Below are 18,489 nucleotides of genomic sequence, written 5' to 3'. Positions count from 1 at the left end.
CACCGAAAAATTTTAACAGTGTGCAATTAAAATAAGAGTCCAAATGTTATCCAGCACAACATTTAGATATGTACTGGATTATTTTATTGCACACAAATCCTGTTCTGAAAATCTCAGTGCATTTTTGTCCATTGTAATCAATAATTTATTATTTTATGTACATTTATCCAGTTGACTAACAAGATATCCTCATCTTTGGCAGCTCCTGGCAACTGCATCTATGGGCCCTTTCACACTAAACAGTTATAGCACTATAATTCCACTTTAACTGTCCTGGTTGTATCCTATGGAATCCTTCATCTTGCAGAGAATTCTAAATGCCTTCTAAAACTACAAATCCCAGAACTCCACAGAATGAAACCATAGCAATTACAGTGGGATCATAGTATAACTGCATAATATGAATGAGCCTTATGTTTATTATCTGCCTTTTCTTTTCTGGCTATGGCAAGCCAGGCACCCACTAAAGCCCCAGACAAAGGCAGATGAAACTGTCCAATAATCTGTCCCCTGACCACTCTGCTGGCAATTCTTCATTTTCATGTAGCTAATGAGGACCAGAGAGCTAAATGCAAGCAAGCCTCTCCTGCTTGTCTTCTGGTCCTGGCATGCTGCCCATGTGTTTAGGGCCTTTTGTCATGTAGCTATATTAAGCGGGCAGTGAAGCTTCCCAATGAACGCTGCCCTCTGATAACACTGCTGGTGATCTTTCGCTCCCTCCAAGCACAATAGCTTGCAATATCTAATATGCAGATATTGCAAGGACATTAGATTCTTTTCCATTCTAAAATGAAAGGCAAGATAGCTATGGGCAAACCCGTCAAAGTTTCTCAAGCAAGCAGCAGGCATTCATGCACAAGAAATGTTACTGCATTGTACCAGTCTTGATGAGTTGTATGTAGGTGTAAAAACTGTGTGTCATCCACATGTTAACACTATCCACACATATTTCCTCAGGTTAATATAGAATGTGTTGCTTTGGTGTTTGTACAGGGACATTATATAGTTGAGGCCATTTTGACTCATCAGGTATAAAACTCTGAAGAAAAATAACAGCATAAATTAATTTCCATAGCTAACCATCGCTTTGGGAACAATCTTGCCTGCCTTTGCTTCAGTGACATCTAGTGTCCAAAAGTGAAATTCTGTATGGTAAACACATGAATGTCATTCAAACATAAAAGCCTCATCTGTGTATGAGAAGTACATCTCATTCCAATTATTTTACATGTATTTTTTCCAAAAGCTTTAATTCTATTCATTAGTCGGTTGCTTTCTTTCTTTTTTACTTAGGAGAATCAAATAGTTTGTTGTTGTTAACTGCCCTTGAGTTGATACTGACTCTTGGTGACCCTGTGAATGAAAACTCTCCAAGACACTCTATCCAACCACTTTGCTCAGATCTTGCAAACTCAGGGCTGTGGCTTCCTTGATTGCATCTACCCATCTGATATGTGGTCTTCATCTCTTTCTACTGCCCTCCATCATTCCTAGCATTATTGTCTTTACTAGGGGTTCCTGTCTTCTCAAGATGTGTTCAACATATGACAGCCTCAATTTAGTCATCTTGGCTTCCAGGGAGAGTTCGTGTTTTGTCTGTTTAAGGACCCATTTGTTTGTCTTTTTGGCCATCTACAGTATTCTCAGCACTGTTCTCCAGCACCACATCTCAAAATAATTAATTTCCTTACTAGCCTGCCCATAGCTGAGTACAATAATGCCCGCTTTTCAAATTAAATGCAACTTTATCCCATCGGGGATAAGTCGCTTTAAACTGAATGCAATAATAACTCTCCATCTCAAATGGCTGCACTGATTCAGATGTTCTTTCAGCATGCATTTCAAAGTGTGGCTTTAGCTTTTCACTAAGCCTTCAGCCTGGAGATGATATGGGGCCTGGGTGTGTCAGCATCCAATTTTACTAGATTCTGACTTGTGGTATAGCTGTTTGAGCATTGGACTATGACTTTGGAAAGTAGAGTGACCTTAACTAAGAGGCAATACAGACTGGAACTTTGTGCCAGCCTGTGGGCAGGGTTAGGGCACAGCGTCCGCACACTGTGTGCCCTAACTCCACCCCCAGGATGCCATTTTGGCATGCACCAGTCCACATGGTGCATGCCATGATGATGCCTGTCTGGTGCTGCATCCACATGATGCAGCACTGAAGGGGTGTAATAAAACCACGCTGCTGCGGCTATGGCGCGTCTTGGGGGCTCAAAAAGGAGCCGCTTTTGGCAGCTCCTTTTTGCACTTTCCGGAGGTCAGATTGAGGCTGCGGCATGGGGTTGCTGTGATTCCAATCTGGCCTGGAAATGGGTGGCTGCATGTACAGCCCCTACATCACAACCTTAGAGGATGACAATGGCAAACCTCCTCTGAACAAATCTGGCCAAGAAAATCCCATGATATGGCCTTAGGGTCATTATAACTCAGAAACTACTTGAAGACACACATCATCATCAACAACAACAACAACAACAACAAATACCTTAAAAGGAGATGTGTGTTAAAGAACAGAAGTTTGGTGAAGAACATTGGGCAGTAAAATTAAAAACTTGCTAAAGAGGTAAAACAGAGTATGCTTGAGTCTGCTCTGGGCCAGAGGTTTCTGATTCTTGTTGGAGGCCATCTGACATCTTTGTCACAACATGGAAAGCTTTTGAACTAACCCCTCCCCCCCCCCCCCCCCCAATCTCCCATCTAGCCTGGAGTGATTATTCTGGCAGTCTTACCTTCCCTGCATCCCAATATAAACTTTACAAGCTCTAATTAAAGAATTTCCTCCTGATTTAACAGGCAACATTTTGCAAAGGTAGAATCACAGAAGGGACTGACGATCCATCTAGTCCAACCTGTGCCATGCAGGAATCTAAAGCACGCCTGAGAGAGTGCTGGTTTTGCAAACTATTCAGGGAGAGAGGTCTGTTACAGAAGTTTGAATACACAAAACTAAGTTTGCTAAAGAAGAATGAGGATGTTTGAGTCTGCTGTGGATCACATCCAGCCTTGGGTCAGAGGTTAAATAAATCATATAAATATTATATAACAGGATAACAGGCTGAGGAAAAACAAACTCAGGCTGAATTCAGACAAAATGGAGGTACTTACAGTAGGGGCCCCCAAACCAGGTATAGGGCTGCAACCTCCAGTCCTAGATGGGGTAACGCTCTCCACAAACGACTGTGTTCGCAGTCTGGGGATGCTCCTAGATCCGTCACTTCACATGAGAAATCAGGTGAATGCGGCGATCAGGAGCGCCTGTTATCAGCTTCGGCTGATACGCCAGCTGCGCCCTTTCCCGGAAGTAAACGACCTAGAAACTGTTGTACATTCACTGGTAACTTCACGACTTGATTTCTGTAATGCACTCTACATGGGGCTACCCTTGTGCCTAGTCCGGAAACTTCAACTAGTGCAACTAGGAGTGACTGAATAACACCCATCCTAAAATCCCTTCACTCGCTGCCTATTAGTTTCCGGACACAGTACAAGGTGTTGGTTATAACCTTTAAAGCCCTACATGGCTTGGGCTCAACCTATTTGAAGGATCGCCTGCTCCCACATAATCCGCCCCGCACCCTCAGGTCCTCTGGGAGGAATCTATTGCAGCCTTTAAAAACCAGACTAACTGCTACCTCCCAGAAGGCCTTCTCTGCAATTGCTCCCAAACTATGGAATGGCCTGCCAGATGAGATCCATCGAATTGCCAGCTTAGACAGCTTTAAAAAAAGCTGTCAAGACGGATCTCTTCCGGCAGGCCTTTCCTGAATAAAAGTGCCCAGCCATAGAATGACTGCCCCCCACATCATGTATCAGCCCACTGCTCTGTCCTCACTGTATTTTTTATTGGGTTTTTAATAGATGTTTTAATTGTAACTTGTTTAATCCTGTTTTAAGGGGGGGGGAATTTGGGACATAATTTTGTAAATGTAGATTTTAATGTGTTGTGAGCCACTTTGATTGTCTAGTTACAGAAAAGCAGGATACAAATAAAAGTTTTATTATTTTTATTTATGATATGATATTAGATAATACTCTATTATTAATATTATTTGACTAATAATGCCTTATTTGGTTTCACTGCAGAATTATCTAATGGGTGAATTGTTATACGCAACTCAATTTATTTCTGAAAGATTTATTATAAAAATAAATACATTATGATTAATAGATTCTTCTGTCCTTGGACTCTGTTTGGAGTACTATACCTTAAAAGGTTAACAAGAGGAAAAGATTGATAAGTTTGACTAAGCAAGTCTGGCAAGATACCAAAGAGCAATCACTGCTTTTTTGCATTATAAAGATGTCTCAGAACTCCTGCCCAGCTGTACAAACAGATTGGGGTACTTTAAATAAGATAATGTACAAAATGTACCCTTCACTGCTATGGAGTCTGAAAAGTAAACCACACCTTTAAAAGAAAAAGAAAAAAAACTAAGACAGAAACCTAAATCTTCATTTTTGCAGTGTAAATAAAGAGCTCTTCATAAGTCCTGCCTCCTGCTTAGGAAATCCAGACGTGGGCATTTTTCTCCCCTTAGGCTGCATAGAGCACTCATTCAAATTAATGAGTTATTCTCCTTGGAACAAAGGGACAATGAGTGCCTTTATCTTTTGACTGCTATAAAAAAAGAAAGGCAGCATCCTGCATGGCACACTGAAGGCGACAAGAATGCCTCCAAGGGCACATTTCTAAAAGGCTACTGTCTGCATTTAACCCTTCCATTTATTTGGCTTAGTTCCGCTAAAAATGAATCAAAAGGGCAAGCCTGGCTTATACTGTACAGTTTTCCATATTACTGAATCACTGAATTCAAATGCATTTTATCCAGGGTAAGAACAGACTTGTCTGGTATGAAAAATACCACCCACATGTGTGTAGATGGGAAACTAAAAATGGGCAGGTTGGTTCAGGTGGGAGGGGGCTTTCTAGGGTATAGTCAGTGGCGGCTGGTGTTTTGTTTATTGCACCTATATCCTGTCTTTCTCCCAAAATGGGATCCATTGGTGTTTGTGTGTAATGTATCTGTTCTGGATTTTAGTTCAAACTTTATGCAGTATGCCCACATTATATGCGGGCTCGCCATATGCAGACTTGAGGTCACATGGATAGCAAGCCCTAATATGATGAATGGGGCACGTTCTCATGGCATGAACCATGCTGCACACCACACGTTTGTGTGTGCCCCATTCAAACAAATGGGGCTTGATCATACACAGAATTTGCCTTACGCAGAAGGTGTGGAAGCTATCACTGGGTATGATGCTTCATTCAACCTGTGACCTTAGTCTCATTTTTTCATCCATACTACTTCCTATTCCTCTTTCTTTCAGTTAATCTCAAAGGTGCTACAAGATCTCTCCACATACTGATTCTACAGACAAACACATCTATATCTTTGAATTCTACTCCTACTCCTGTTTCTACATAATGTTACTCTGTCGCCATTTCTCATTTGTAAATAATACTGAATTTTGGAAAGCTTGATGAGAGAGACATTCTAAATGCAAAATTGCAGACCTATATATTTGAAACCTACAATTAAGATGTATTTTTTTTTTAAAAAAATTGAATAGAATATCAAAGTTTATATGTGTGTGCACACCTTACACTTGTGCATTGACATACCGTACTTATCAGTATCAAGTGCTATGTGGTAACTGCATACAGCATTTTGTAAAAGCTATGTCTCAATTCATCAGAGCTAGCATCTACCACAATAGCTAAGTGTTAGTTATACACAGCATAACTAGACCACTGAAAAAAATAGCAGGCTAGCTATTTAATATTAGCTCTGAAAATATAGGTTGGAGGAGGGGAGGGGGGTTGAAGGAGAGCAGTATCTTCCAAATAAAAATTCTGTTCTCCCAATGAAATCTTTCTCCATCCTCTTAATTTCTAGCATTGTAGTGACTTGAAATTTCAGTTGGGCATTTGGATATACAGTGTAGGCGTCCAAAGAAAAGAAGCAAACAAAGTTACCATGGGAATGGGAAGACAGGAAATACAAAAAATTCTAGATGTGAAGGATTTTCATTGTCTCACTTTCTGCCATGCTACACAGGCTGAAGGAAAATTTCATTTTCCCTTATTTTATCCCCCTTATAATTATAATACTGAGTAACTGCATCAGCATCCCATTCTTGTTAGAATGGACACAGGCCTGAAGGAAGAGAATTAGCCAGGCCATTGTTCATTGTTGTAACAGACAAAAGTGCCAAGGTTGGATTAATGCTGAACATCAAAAAATGAAACAAAAAACCCAAAAATAATGACCACGGAAGATCTACAAGAATTCACCCTAGAAATGAGAAAATGGAAACAGTCAAAGAGTCCCCATACAGTCAAAGACTTCCCAATTCAAAAATTGATCAGAATGGAGACTATGGTCAAGGAATTGGAAGACTAGGAAAGGGGAGCGCAGCTGTGAAAGAACTAGACAAGATCATAACGTATGAAGATATAACTCTGCACACTAAAGTGAGGGTCATTTGAGACATTGTATTTCTCAACACCATGTATGAATACAAGAGCTGGACAATTTTTTTTTAAAAAAGCCAATAGAAAGAAAATCAATTCATGTGAAATGTGGCGCTGGAAAAGAGTACTGAGAATACCAGGACAGCTAAGAAGAAAAACAAATGGGTTCCAAAACAGATCAAGACAGAACTCTCTCTGGACGTCAAAATGACTAAACTGAGGCTTTCATATTTCGGCCACATCATGAATCATTAGATGCCAGGAGGGTAGCAGAAAAAGACGAAGGCTACATGGCTCAGTAATGCAGGCCATAGGCTGGCTTGGTTCACATGTCTAGCAACTAGGCACTTGGAAGGCAGTTCCATTTAGCAGGCCATTCTGAACCTCTGACTCCCTACAGACTTCTGTGACTTTATGTCAATGACCATAGTGCCATGGAAGTCATGTTGAAGAGATTACAGTTTATCCAAACTACACAAGGGCCACCTAAGAGAAAGAGCTGGCCATATACAACTGCATACATACTGCTACTTAGCATGTAATATATGGAAATTCTTTAAAAGTACACATTTACTGTTTCAATATTCAAAGATGTAGCCATGTTAGTCTGTAGAATCAGTATGTGGAGAGATCTTGTAGCATCTTTGAGACTAACTGAAAGAAAGAAATTGGCAGCATGAGCTTTCGCAGACTTCAGTCTACTTCTCAGATGCAATTGGTGGAGTGACTAGTCTACGAAAGCTCATGTTGCCAATTTCTTTCTTTCAGTTAGTCTCAAAGATGTGTATGTTCAATCGTCTAATAGGACTTGGGTACTGGATACATCAATTTGTTTATACAAGCTGAGTCACCCTTATCTGAAATGCTTGGTGCCAAAGGTGTTTTTGAATTTTGGAATACCTGTATTTGCATATATGTACATAATGAGGTCTCTTGGAGCTGGGACCGAAGTCTAAACACAAAATTTATTTTTGTTTCATATACACTTTGTACACATAGCGTAAAGGTAATTTTACACAATAGGTTTAATAATGTTGTGCGTGAAACAAAGTTTCTGTACACTGAACCATCAGAAAACAAAGATGTCACTATCTCAGCCTCCTATAAAAAAGTTTTGGTTTTTGGAATGTTTCAGAATTCCAGATAAGGGAGCTTCAACCTGTATATTTATCTATGTGCAATTTTTAATGTGCAATTTAGAGTCTTAGTTTAGATTTTAAAATATGCCATATGTGCATTTTTAAAAAGAGTTTTGTGTGATCCCCCCCATATATTCAAGCACCTTTTCAGAATGCAACCACAGGCTCTATATTTTCAAATCATTTTCATAAGCATCTGTCCAAGGGACTCAAGCAAATGTGAACCATAGAACTGAAGGAGGAGCTCTAGTGACATGGTTAAAACCAGCCATAAAGAGCCCGACTTCCAGTTTTACCTTTTAACTGGTTATCTGCAAGGCTGATTGAATCTTTGAATCAGTCCTATACAGTACAATTTTTATTCATTTGTTTGTTTACAAATATTTATAAATTCCAAATTTCAGAAATGTCAAATACCGAATGGTGCATGACTCTGTATTGCCAGCAGTGGTCAGGGCCAGTGCTACCATTGGGCAAAGTGAGGCAGCTGCCTCCCAACAGGAAATGTTCTGTGACGTTAAACAGCAGCAGATGGCTAGTTATTTAATTTGTTGTTATTGTAGTTTTACTGCCAGAGATGAGGAGAGATGCTTCTGAGATCTCCAGCCTCATGTGTCAAAGTAACTTGTTCAGCTTTGGATATTATGCAACTTGACTTGGGTCGATGTAGGTGTTCGGAGGGGTGGAATACCATTCGCTGCTCTGACTCAGGTAACAAAATGAGAGTGGCAAAATTTCTACATAACCCATTATAGTTATTTGACTCAAAGTGTATGCTAGGCATAGATAAAGAGATAACAGAAATGTCACATTACAGGAAGAACTGACAAAATCATTCTCCCCAACTCCCAATTCCTGTTTTGTCCTTTTGGATATGCCATCTGCTTGCTGTGTTTTGCCAACTGAACTCGTGGGTTTAGTCACCATCACAGCAGCAAGAGCTGCCTTTTAATTTGGCAGTACGATGACGTATTTTTCCAGCCATGTCAGGATTTCCTCTCATCTTTGGGTGCAATAGGTTACATTGTTGGTAATTTTTCCAGCAACACAACTGCTCACTAAAAGGATGTTTGTCAGAGGTACATCACTCTCATGAGTAAAGATGACTGCATATGATAGTCAAGGTCCTAGCTGCTCAATTTTATAATCAACATTTTCCAGCAGATGTGAGCAAATAATCTGTTTGCTGGTACCTATACTGACGCAGAGAGGTCAGGAAGGAAGACAGCCAACACATTATGTAGTCACTATTTGCTGCATTCCATTTCTTTGAACAATGGTGAAATTTGATATTTTGACTCAGAATCCAAATATCCACTTTTAATTTGACCAAACTGTATAATTGAAGTCTGATTTTATTATAAGGACAGGTGGGATGGGGGAAATATTGGAACTGGCTGAAGACATCTTGGAGTAGCTTCTACATCTTTTATAATAGTTGCATCTTCATTTGCTTTCCATTCATGGAAATGATTGTGCATGCATGTACTATTTCCACTGCTTCAAACTCTGGATTTTTAAAAATCATTTCATGCACCAGAAACAGGCAGCCTCTCTGTTCTACAAGGAACACTTGGCTTCAAGGCACTTTTTCACAGCCCAATGACTGCCTCAAGTGAGGTGGCTGTGAAATCCTTCTTGGACCCAGAAGGTTAGAACTACTGGCTTGCCATCAACTTTTCCTTCCAGGGCAGAGTGATCGAGTGGATGGTTGCCATGCAACTGTAGCCACTCTGGGATGAGACTGATTGTCTCTCTGGATCCATTTCAATTAAGTTTGAGGCCAAGGTTTGGGACAGAAACTCACTAATGCAATCCTACACTGGGAGGATGGGAAAGTAGAAAGGCACAGTAATAATTCTCCTAGCCTGGCTAACACAATGGCTTTAAATTTTGTGGATGAAACAAAGTTTATATATATTGCATAGGCTTGGTTTGAGGACACTGTATAAAGGCAGTTCTTGCAAAGCTGATTCCAGAATGTGTTCTTGGAAGAATACAGCTTGGTTTCCAACAGTTTCTGCACTTGGTTTCATCCTTTAGCCCTCACTGTTCACCTATATGAAAATGCTGAGTAAGAACATCCTGAAGGAGTTATCATCACTTATGCTGGTGACTCCCGGCTCTTTTCCTTTTTTTGTATATCAGTCAGGTGAAGTACTCAGGTGCTGAATCAGTTCCTGGGCTCAGTAATGGGCTAGAAGAGGGTTAATAAACTGAGTTCATTCTAGAGGGAACAAGACTGTTGGTGGTGGGGACTCAATCTGTCTGGCAGACATGTACAGTTGGTCCTCCTTATTTGTGGCTTTGATGTTTAAGAATTTAATTATTTGCAGTTTTGATAAATATGTTCTCTCTAGGAATCTAGAGGTCCTCTAGCACAACTCTACCAGAAGTTGACCACAGAGTTGTGCTGGAGAACCTAAACGTTCCTAGAGATCACATTTCTCTAGGCATTTGTATGTCCTCCAACATAATTCTATGATCAATTTCTGGCAGATGCTGACCATAGAGTTCCACTGAAGGACGTGGAGATTCCTAGACCTGTTTCCTCAAGTAAAAAAAGTTATTTTTTTATTTGCAGCTTTTCTATATTCATGGGGGTCTTTCACTTCTAACCCCAGTGAATATCGAGGGACCACTGTATTGAAAGAAGGGGTGTCAATTTTTCACTTATTTTGTTATTTCACACAATGAGTCATTTCAAAACTTTTCTCCCCACTGAAATTACAGTCATGTTTGGTGCATCTCATTGGCATTCCCAAGCAATATTTGCAGGGCAAGACGTTTAAGAAAAATTCCTTGACACAAAACACTTATTTTTGTGGGAAAACAATAACGTTAAACATTTTTGCACGAAACAAAAAATCCATTGTTTTATGTGGGGAAAAAATGGTCTTTTGCACAAAAGCAAGCTTTTTGCACAAGGCCCAGTGTTTTTAGTAAATGATATGTGGGAAAGAAGTCTACAACTGCTTTAAAAAAAATCTCAGTGGTGAGCCTCAGCTGGGTACCTTGATCTGTCAAGATACCATCTCTCATCAAGGACAACATTTATGAGAACTCTTTACATCCCTAGCTGAATCTCTGCAGGACTGATTTGTACTCCCCAGGTTCTCAGTCTGAAGGCACTCAAAAATCTAGATCACCAGAGGTGCAAGGACAATACTGTTCATCAACTTAGGCTGGTGTGCCAACTGTGATCTGTATTGTAGAGACAGCCTACCCTCTGTTCTCCCTATTTCCATAAACTCTGTTAGGCTGCTCATAAGCATGAGGCTGCCTTTGAAGATGGTTCAGAAAATGTAATTAGTATAAGACTCAACAGTGAGCTGCAATGGAACACTGGATTAATCTCACTGGTGTCTGAATAGCTGACAATGGTGTCGGGTGATAATCTGTAAACCTAGGAACAGAGAACCAACCGCCAACAGGTCACACCAGAATAGAGGCAATTGGAGGTAGATCACATCTGGGAAAGTAACCTTCTTTTCCAATACACATAGTGGCTCCAAGCAAGGCATTCCTTCAGAACCCAGGCTCCAAGTCATTTTGCTTTGAAGGTCATCACTTGCCTCAAAAACAGGCAACCATTGCATTGCTTTTAGGAGTGGTGATATATAGCCAGTTGCTATTCCTGGAAGGCATATTTTGTAACTACTGTACTTTCTGTACTTGTTTTCAAGGGCAGCGCTACATAACTTACACTGAAATATTCCAAATGAGAGGCTACTAGAGCATGAGTCACTGTCACATGAGTCGTGTCAAGGAAGAACCAGAACTGGTACATGAGCCAAAGCTGAGTAAAGGCATTCCAGTTCACAACTGCCATGTAGTTGATCAGATATGCTACAGGTAGTACATGATTTCCATAAAATTAGGTGCATAAATGATGAGAGAGAACTGGAAGGTGGAAGAATATGGGGCTTTGGCCTTGTCTGCTGCTAATGTGCAGAATTCAGCAACTGTCCTCTGAAAGGAGCAGGGAACCTACTCTGCCCTCATGTTGAAAACGTTCCCCACAACATGGGTCCAGGCTGTAAGCTCAGGAGGGGCTCTTGCAGCCAGCATCTGAAGTTGCACTTGGTAAGATGGGGGAACACCTTTAACTCAGTTTGTGGAGGATTCCTTCACCAGATAATCTGCTTGACACTACTTTGATGGCAGCTCCATATTTCCCTAGGTATTTAAAGAAGAGATTTGCATATATGTTGAGTGGCTTGAATCTTACTAGTATTCTCAAGCAAAGATGACCCACTGGCCTGCGAGGGAGTGAACAGGCAGGCCCAGCTCCATCAGGGCTAGCCTGAAGAAGAGGCCTCCCTCCAGTCTGTCTGCCTTGGTCCAGGCCTCACAGGGAGAGAATAACTACAGGACCTCATCCCCTTTCCCACCACCATTCCGTTCTCCTTTTGTGTCATGTCTTTTAGATTGTAAGTCTGAGGGCAGGGAACCGTCTAATTAAAAATAATAATTGTAAGCCACTCTGATAGCCTTTAGGACTGAAGGGTGGGCTATAAATACCATAAATAAATAAATAAATACCATAAATAAATAAATATTTACACAACCACTGACTAATCATTCCACCATGGATTCATTGGGATTATACTAGCTGGGACTAACCAGGCTAGTCTGTCTCTCCTGCTTTCAAAATTGTTTTATTTCAATTGTCATCCTGTTTCGAAGAATGAGGTGTAAATACTTAATAAACTGAGATGCTGCTGCAGCAAAGTTTAATACAGTCATCTGCCCAGTCATGGCAAGCTGAAACAGGGACGCATACTAATTTGGAAAATTTCTGACACAACATTTTCTTGATTTTAAGATACAAACTATGGTGGGATACAGACTGCCCCTTTGGGGCGGCCTGCACCCGCCCCTTTCCCCGATGGATCGGGGCCTCAGCTTCCCCGCGGCCTGGAAAGGGGTGTCTTTGGGGCTTCATGCCCCAAGGACACCCCAACAGTGGCAGGGAAAGGGTGAAAGGGGCCGCTCTGTATCACTGGCGCGGTTGTTTAAAGGCCGTGCCAGCGATACATGCGGCGGAAGGAGCTCCAAAATGGGGCTCCTTCTGGCGCTGCTGAAAGGGCACCACAAGTGCCCTGCAGGGGCGCCAGGATGTGACGCCCACGCTGTGCTGTTTGGACACGGTGCGCCCGTCACGTCAAAATTGCAGCACCCATGTAGACAGGGCGCTGCCATTTTGACGTACAGAGTATGTCCTAGGGTTGCGGGATGTCTGTCAAGGATGCCCGAGGCAACCCTAGTACATATCCAGGCTGGCGCTTTGCGCTGGTCTGGATTCTGCCTATGATTAACAAGTCCACATTTTCCTGTGCCAGTATTAGAAGAAATAAAAATAATTCCACATTTTGATGATTACTTTAAGATGATGAGCTGATATTATTTTTGCAGGCATTCATGGCCAAAAACAGAGTTCAAATTCCAAATCATTTTGCTGGAAGATTAAAAGCAATTGCAGAAATATGTCAGTAGGTGATGCTCTCTTTCTGTGAGCAAACTAATAAGCAGTAAAGAAAAGATAGAAACATCTGTATTCAAAGACTAGACCATGGCCTGTGCTCAAAGATGTTTCGCTGGTGCAAGATGTCAGAATGATGACTTCACAATTCTGCTCCTCAACCTTCAGTAGCCCCCTGAAAAGCTGCTCTGAAGAGTTGGGAGACACACCAGCCAGATGGTGTCATGTATATGAGCATTGTGTGATTTAACCTGGATGAATTCTGAAGTTAAACTGTTTATATCCACTTGTCTATGACAGAACCTCATAAAGACACTTACAAACAATAAAAAATATTGGCAATATGTACCTATAAATACATTAAATTGCCACTATCAAAACTGAGAAAATAAATATATCCATATTGGCTACTTACTCAGATGAGGCCAGTTTCAATAAATAGAATTTGAAACTTTTCTTAAAGGCCATCATTGAATGTGTAAAGCAGAAAGCAACAAAAACGAGTTCTACAACTGGGAAGCCAACACTAAGAAAGCACTGTCCCTTGTGCTCACCAACTAAGCTGACCAAGCTAGTGAGCACAAGCAGTTTCGCATTGTTATACAAAGCAATTTGGGGACATTTTTAGAGACATTTGGACAAGAATTTTTCAAAAATTATATTTAAAAAAATTAACAGAAAGTAATCAAAATGTAACAAACACTGATAAGAGTACTGTAACAAGTTATCTTTTTCATCACCACAAATTTAACAGAACTGGTTAAATTTTAAACACTTTGATAAATAGCAGAACACATTACTTTGTAAAAGTAACTTTCCAAGCTCCAGGAAGGCATATATGCCTAAATGCAGTTCTTTAGATAAACTGGTTTCAACCATGTATTATTTATTATTATTATTCAACTTTATTTCTAAAGCGCTGTAATTATACACAACGCTGTACAAAGTCGGTAAAATTAAAGAGAATATAAAAGCCTGCCCAAGGCGTACATTCTAAAATAATAATTAAAAGAGGAATAGATAAAATTACCATATAGAAAAGAAAAAAACAAATTAAAAACATCAAATATAAAACAGTGATAGGAGCCTTTAGCACATGGATCACTTCTCCTCTGGTCCACAGGAGTTCCCTTCCAGATGTCCCCAACACAGCAAAAGCTGCTTCTAATAGTAAGAGAGCAAACACCATTGATTCTCATAAGAGAGTGGTGGGCCTAAAAGGACAGAAAAGTCCTGAAACAGGACTAGTCAGCAAATCATGTTCAAATGGCAAGACATTATTTGCTGCTGGACGATAAATGGTTTAAGAGGAGCTGAGAAGCTGAAGAGGTAGTTATAGGGGTACTTTTCCTTTTCCTGTGCTAGTTGAACATTTGGGCCAGTTCAGCAGGAATCTTGCCATATTCTTATGATAGTTTTGAACTTTTTTTTTTTAAACATGGAAGAGATATTAGACCAAGAAAAGGTTGCTAGTATCAGAAAAAAGGTGGCAGGGTTTTGTTTTTAAACATGAAGCAGATATCAGACCAAGAAAGGGTTGCTAGTGTTAGAAAAAAGATGGTAGGGGCAGAATGACATATATAAAGGCAAAATAGAATATGTAATTAAAATATTTATTAAATTACAGGATCTTCTCAGAAATGTAAGAAAACACAGTCACATAGATGGTAGATTCTTCTAAATGCCTTGAGCCTTGCACTACCAGAGTGCCTGATGAAAAGCAGTGAGCCTTTCATTATGTGTATAAAGTCTTCTGATCAGCAGCAGAGTAATAAGCACAGTCTTCTCTTTATGGAGAGCATTGGCTCTCTTCTTTTCAGTTTAGATTTTTAATCTGTTTCACCAGTAAATCTAGATCTTCATCTTCATCCTCTGTGTCACTTAGGTTTATTTCACAGCCTCCCTCCAATTCTCCCCTTCTGTTATTTCTCCTTAGATCACTTTTGGAAGGGTGATTCTCAGTCCTCAGGCTCATTCTGGAAGGCTCATTCTCAGTTTGAATCCTAAGAGAAAACATACACAGAATATTTTCCCTGAAAGTTCAAATTGGGTTGTGCTGCATGAGGAGAAAAAACATATTATACAGGTATGCTCCCCATTTGACACAGATTTAGCACCACAATGACAAAAAAGAAACCTCAGGAGAACAGTGCCAACCAGTCAGAATGTGGTTGGTTCAGAAACAGCTGATTTATGCCTGATGCTGACCAAGGAAAAACTGCTGGTACACAAGGAATAAGAACAATTATTCTCAATAGCAACCCAAGTTATCTCTTCTGCTGAATGCATTAGCTAAGAACTATCACTCCATAAATCCAAGACAAGTCACAAGTTACCACAATCATATTTATCCAACCATATTTAGACCTCAAAGCCAGTCAAAGTTTTTGGTCACTAGCAGCTGACTGACATAAAAACCACCCACATAATGTGGTTCTAGACACTATTTTTCTTAAGAGCAGCAAAATACTGTTGCAATTAATGCTTTCCCAAGCATAATTTAAAATGCTATTTTAATTTTCATACGACATACTATACTTTGTGTTAGCCCATGCCATTAACAATATTTTCTAGTTTTACTTGTTCTGGGGAAAGATAAATTCACTGTCAAAATGAAGGGAGAATGTATAATCTTAAAAGCGCATAAGAACAAGGCAACAACAACAAAAATGATGGAATTAAAATAGGCATGGATAAGTGTGGCACTGGGGCTGCAGGCAGCTTCCAGGATATGACCCCCAACTCTGACTCCCGCAGCCCACTCTTTGCTGTGAAAAAGAGAAAGTGATTTGTTTCTCCTGGAAGCTTTCAGAAGAATTAGTTCACCTTTTAAACTCTTCTGTACTATTTAATATTTTTAAAAACCACCTGTTTTAACATCAGATGTGCCTTCTGTTATTTTTTTTCCAGAGGTACAGAAGAAGAGATGAGAAAAGATTCTACAGAGGATATGGGTTACAACCATACATTTACAATTAGCCATCAAACCCAGGGAAGGTTTGTTAAATCCTTAAGAAATGCAGGAATAAAATGATACCAAAATAGTACTGGAATACTTACGGAATCACAATTTCTTCTCTTTTTCCACACTTGGCACACAAATCAAGTTCACAAGCACATGGTTTGCAGATAACGTGGTAAGAATCCTTTACAGTCTTCTGCAGACATTTTACACTATTAAAAAAAAAGGGGGGGGGATGAATTAAAATCGTAAACATGACTCTTTGCACATTTTCTCCCATTTCCAGGTATCATCAATTTCCACAGGCTTTAAAAAGAGGACTATTGCTTGACTAAATTCAAAGCATAGAGCTGCACAAAATTTAGAACATGGAGAGATTATGGAAAAAGTTCTAAAATCTTTCTAAGCATTGACAAAATTAGTGTCTTTGCTCTAAAAAGCAAGATGTCCTCAAAGTGGCCCAGGCCATTAAAAAAAGAAAAGAAATAAGCATTTAGAAACAGACATTTGAACAAGACCAGTTTAATAGTGACAACAATACTGCAAGGCACAGGTATTAGCAGGGCCTCTGCATACAAGAAGAAGAACATGGGGTTCTTGCAGTGAAACTGAAGAAAAAAGAGACATATTTCAACTTGCTGCGAAGATAGCCTTCTATTAGATGCTGAAAAAATAGTCTTTTACCAGCTGGTGCATTTTAGCCTGTGGATAATCATAAGGCCTTCTTCTGGGGGCTACTTAAAAGCAAAACTGTACAAATTACTGAGCCAGGAACTCCAAAGCCATTTCAGACATTTCAGCAATTTTGTTTTGTTTTTAGTTAAGAGATCTTTTCAGCACCTTGAGATGTGCTTTCTCTTTCTCTTGAGGGCCTCTCTATACTGTACTTTCCTCATCTTGGAGGGTATGAACTTTTGTGTCTAAAACTTAGAAAACCTCCCCATCTGTAGTTCCTAAGGATGTACTTTGTTATGATTGGAGTGTTAGTGTCAACTCATGTTGCCATTGACTGCATCCTGGCTCTTGCCACTCATTTACGTTTGAAGAAAATTTATTCATTACCTTTATAGCCGACCTTTCCTCCACTGAGCTCAAGGTAGTATGCATGACTGCTTCCTTCCTACTTTATTTTATCAACATCCTTGAGAGGTAGGCCAAGAGAGAGCAAGGTAATACTGTGAATTTCATGGCTAAGTAGGGACTTAAACCTGGACCTCACAAATCCTGATGTAACCAGTACACCACACATGTGTGTTGTCGCAAATGTCACTCTAACATATCCAAGAGCCCAAGATTTTTTTTTCAAACACAGAGGAACAGAATGATGCAAAGCAATAGATGCAGGGCCACACTGAAAGGGATGATGTATTTGTGTATTTGTTTTTAACCTTGTTGTAAATGCTGTGTTTTATTGATTTTATGCTGTGAACCGCCCTGATCTTTGGAAGGGCGGTATAAAAATAAAATTTTTATTTATTATTATTTTTATGATGGCTAGCAGTGAACTCCAAGAATCAGCATATAAGCACACCTTTTCCAGGTCAAGGAACTGAATGCAATTCAGTGTCAAGAAAGCCAAAAAAGTTTTGTACAAAATACAGGTTATTCTTATAGGATCTTTTTTTACTACCACTACATGTACTTGTAGGGAGAAAGGAGAAAAGCAAAATGTGAATAGAAATAATCAACACTGTAGTAAACAAGGAAGATTTTACCATCTAGATTTTGAAACCAGCTTGGTTTAGAGGGGAAATGCTGAATAAAGAAGAGGTTCTTAACTATGGTTCTTCAACTGGCCATCTGTGAACTCACGCAAAAGGCTTATCTGTGCCTGGACAGATCATTTCTAGAGCTCTTACATAAGCTTTTTGATGCTATCCTTGCCCACCTTCAGGCAGAATATAGCATCCGTCCTACCAAAGCCCTCAGTTTTATGGAGATAGAATCCAAAAAGCAAAGGATTGGCAGGACATAGAGAGGGGAGGATGGGTGGGGCTGTGTAATTTCACAGATGACCACTCAAACAACCACAATTACAAATAAGCAACCTGTTCTTCTTCTTTTTCTTCTTTGTGATCTCTGTGACTCACACAAATGGTAGACTAGCAAACTACCAACAACAGGGGGCGGGAGTATCATGCCCTGTAGAATTCAGCACATCCTTCCAAGAGGTATCACACAATACAGGAGTACAACACGGCTGTCCCAAAAAGCAGTATCAGCCCTTGATCTTGCATCTATCCTGCAATAGGTGATGAAATCAAAGGCTGTGACCGGGTAGTTATTCTGCATATGTCCTCTAGAGGACCTCTTTCTAGAAATACTAAATAAGAAGCCACAGCCCCATGTGGTGAACTCAAGATGGAGGAGCTTTCTAAGCCATTTCCTAAGCTATTGTACCCACTCAGAGAATTACTAG

At 40.0% G+C, this 18,489-nt stretch overlaps 1 protein-coding gene across 5 annotated transcripts in view; it reads right to left on the bottom strand.

The window, feature by feature from the left end:
• C2H9orf85 (chromosome 2 C9orf85 homolog) overlaps positions 1–18,489 on the bottom strand; it is a 72,127-nt gene that overhangs the window by 26,728 nt on the left and 26,910 nt on the right. For 3 of the 5 annotated variants that reach the window (XM_042448702.1, XM_042448700.1, XM_042448701.1), the window contains exon 4: positions 16,169–16,282. In XM_042448702.1, coding sequence (XP_042304636.1) covers positions 16,169–16,282 — 114 coding nt within the window. Of the gene's footprint in view, positions 1–14,705; positions 15,112–16,168; positions 16,283–18,489 lie in introns of those variants that run through there. The other 2 variants (XM_042448699.1, XM_042448698.1) reach the window with 1 other exon arrangement.

Source organism: Sceloporus undulatus, chromosome 2 (genome assembly GCF_019175285.1).
Source record: "Sceloporus undulatus isolate JIND9_A2432 ecotype Alabama chromosome 2, SceUnd_v1.1, whole genome shotgun sequence".
Taxonomy (NCBI): Eukaryota; Metazoa; Chordata; class Lepidosauria; order Squamata; family Phrynosomatidae; genus Sceloporus; species Sceloporus undulatus.
Note: the sequence above shows the minus strand (reverse complement) of the source record. Positions and strands in the feature narration are given on the sequence as shown.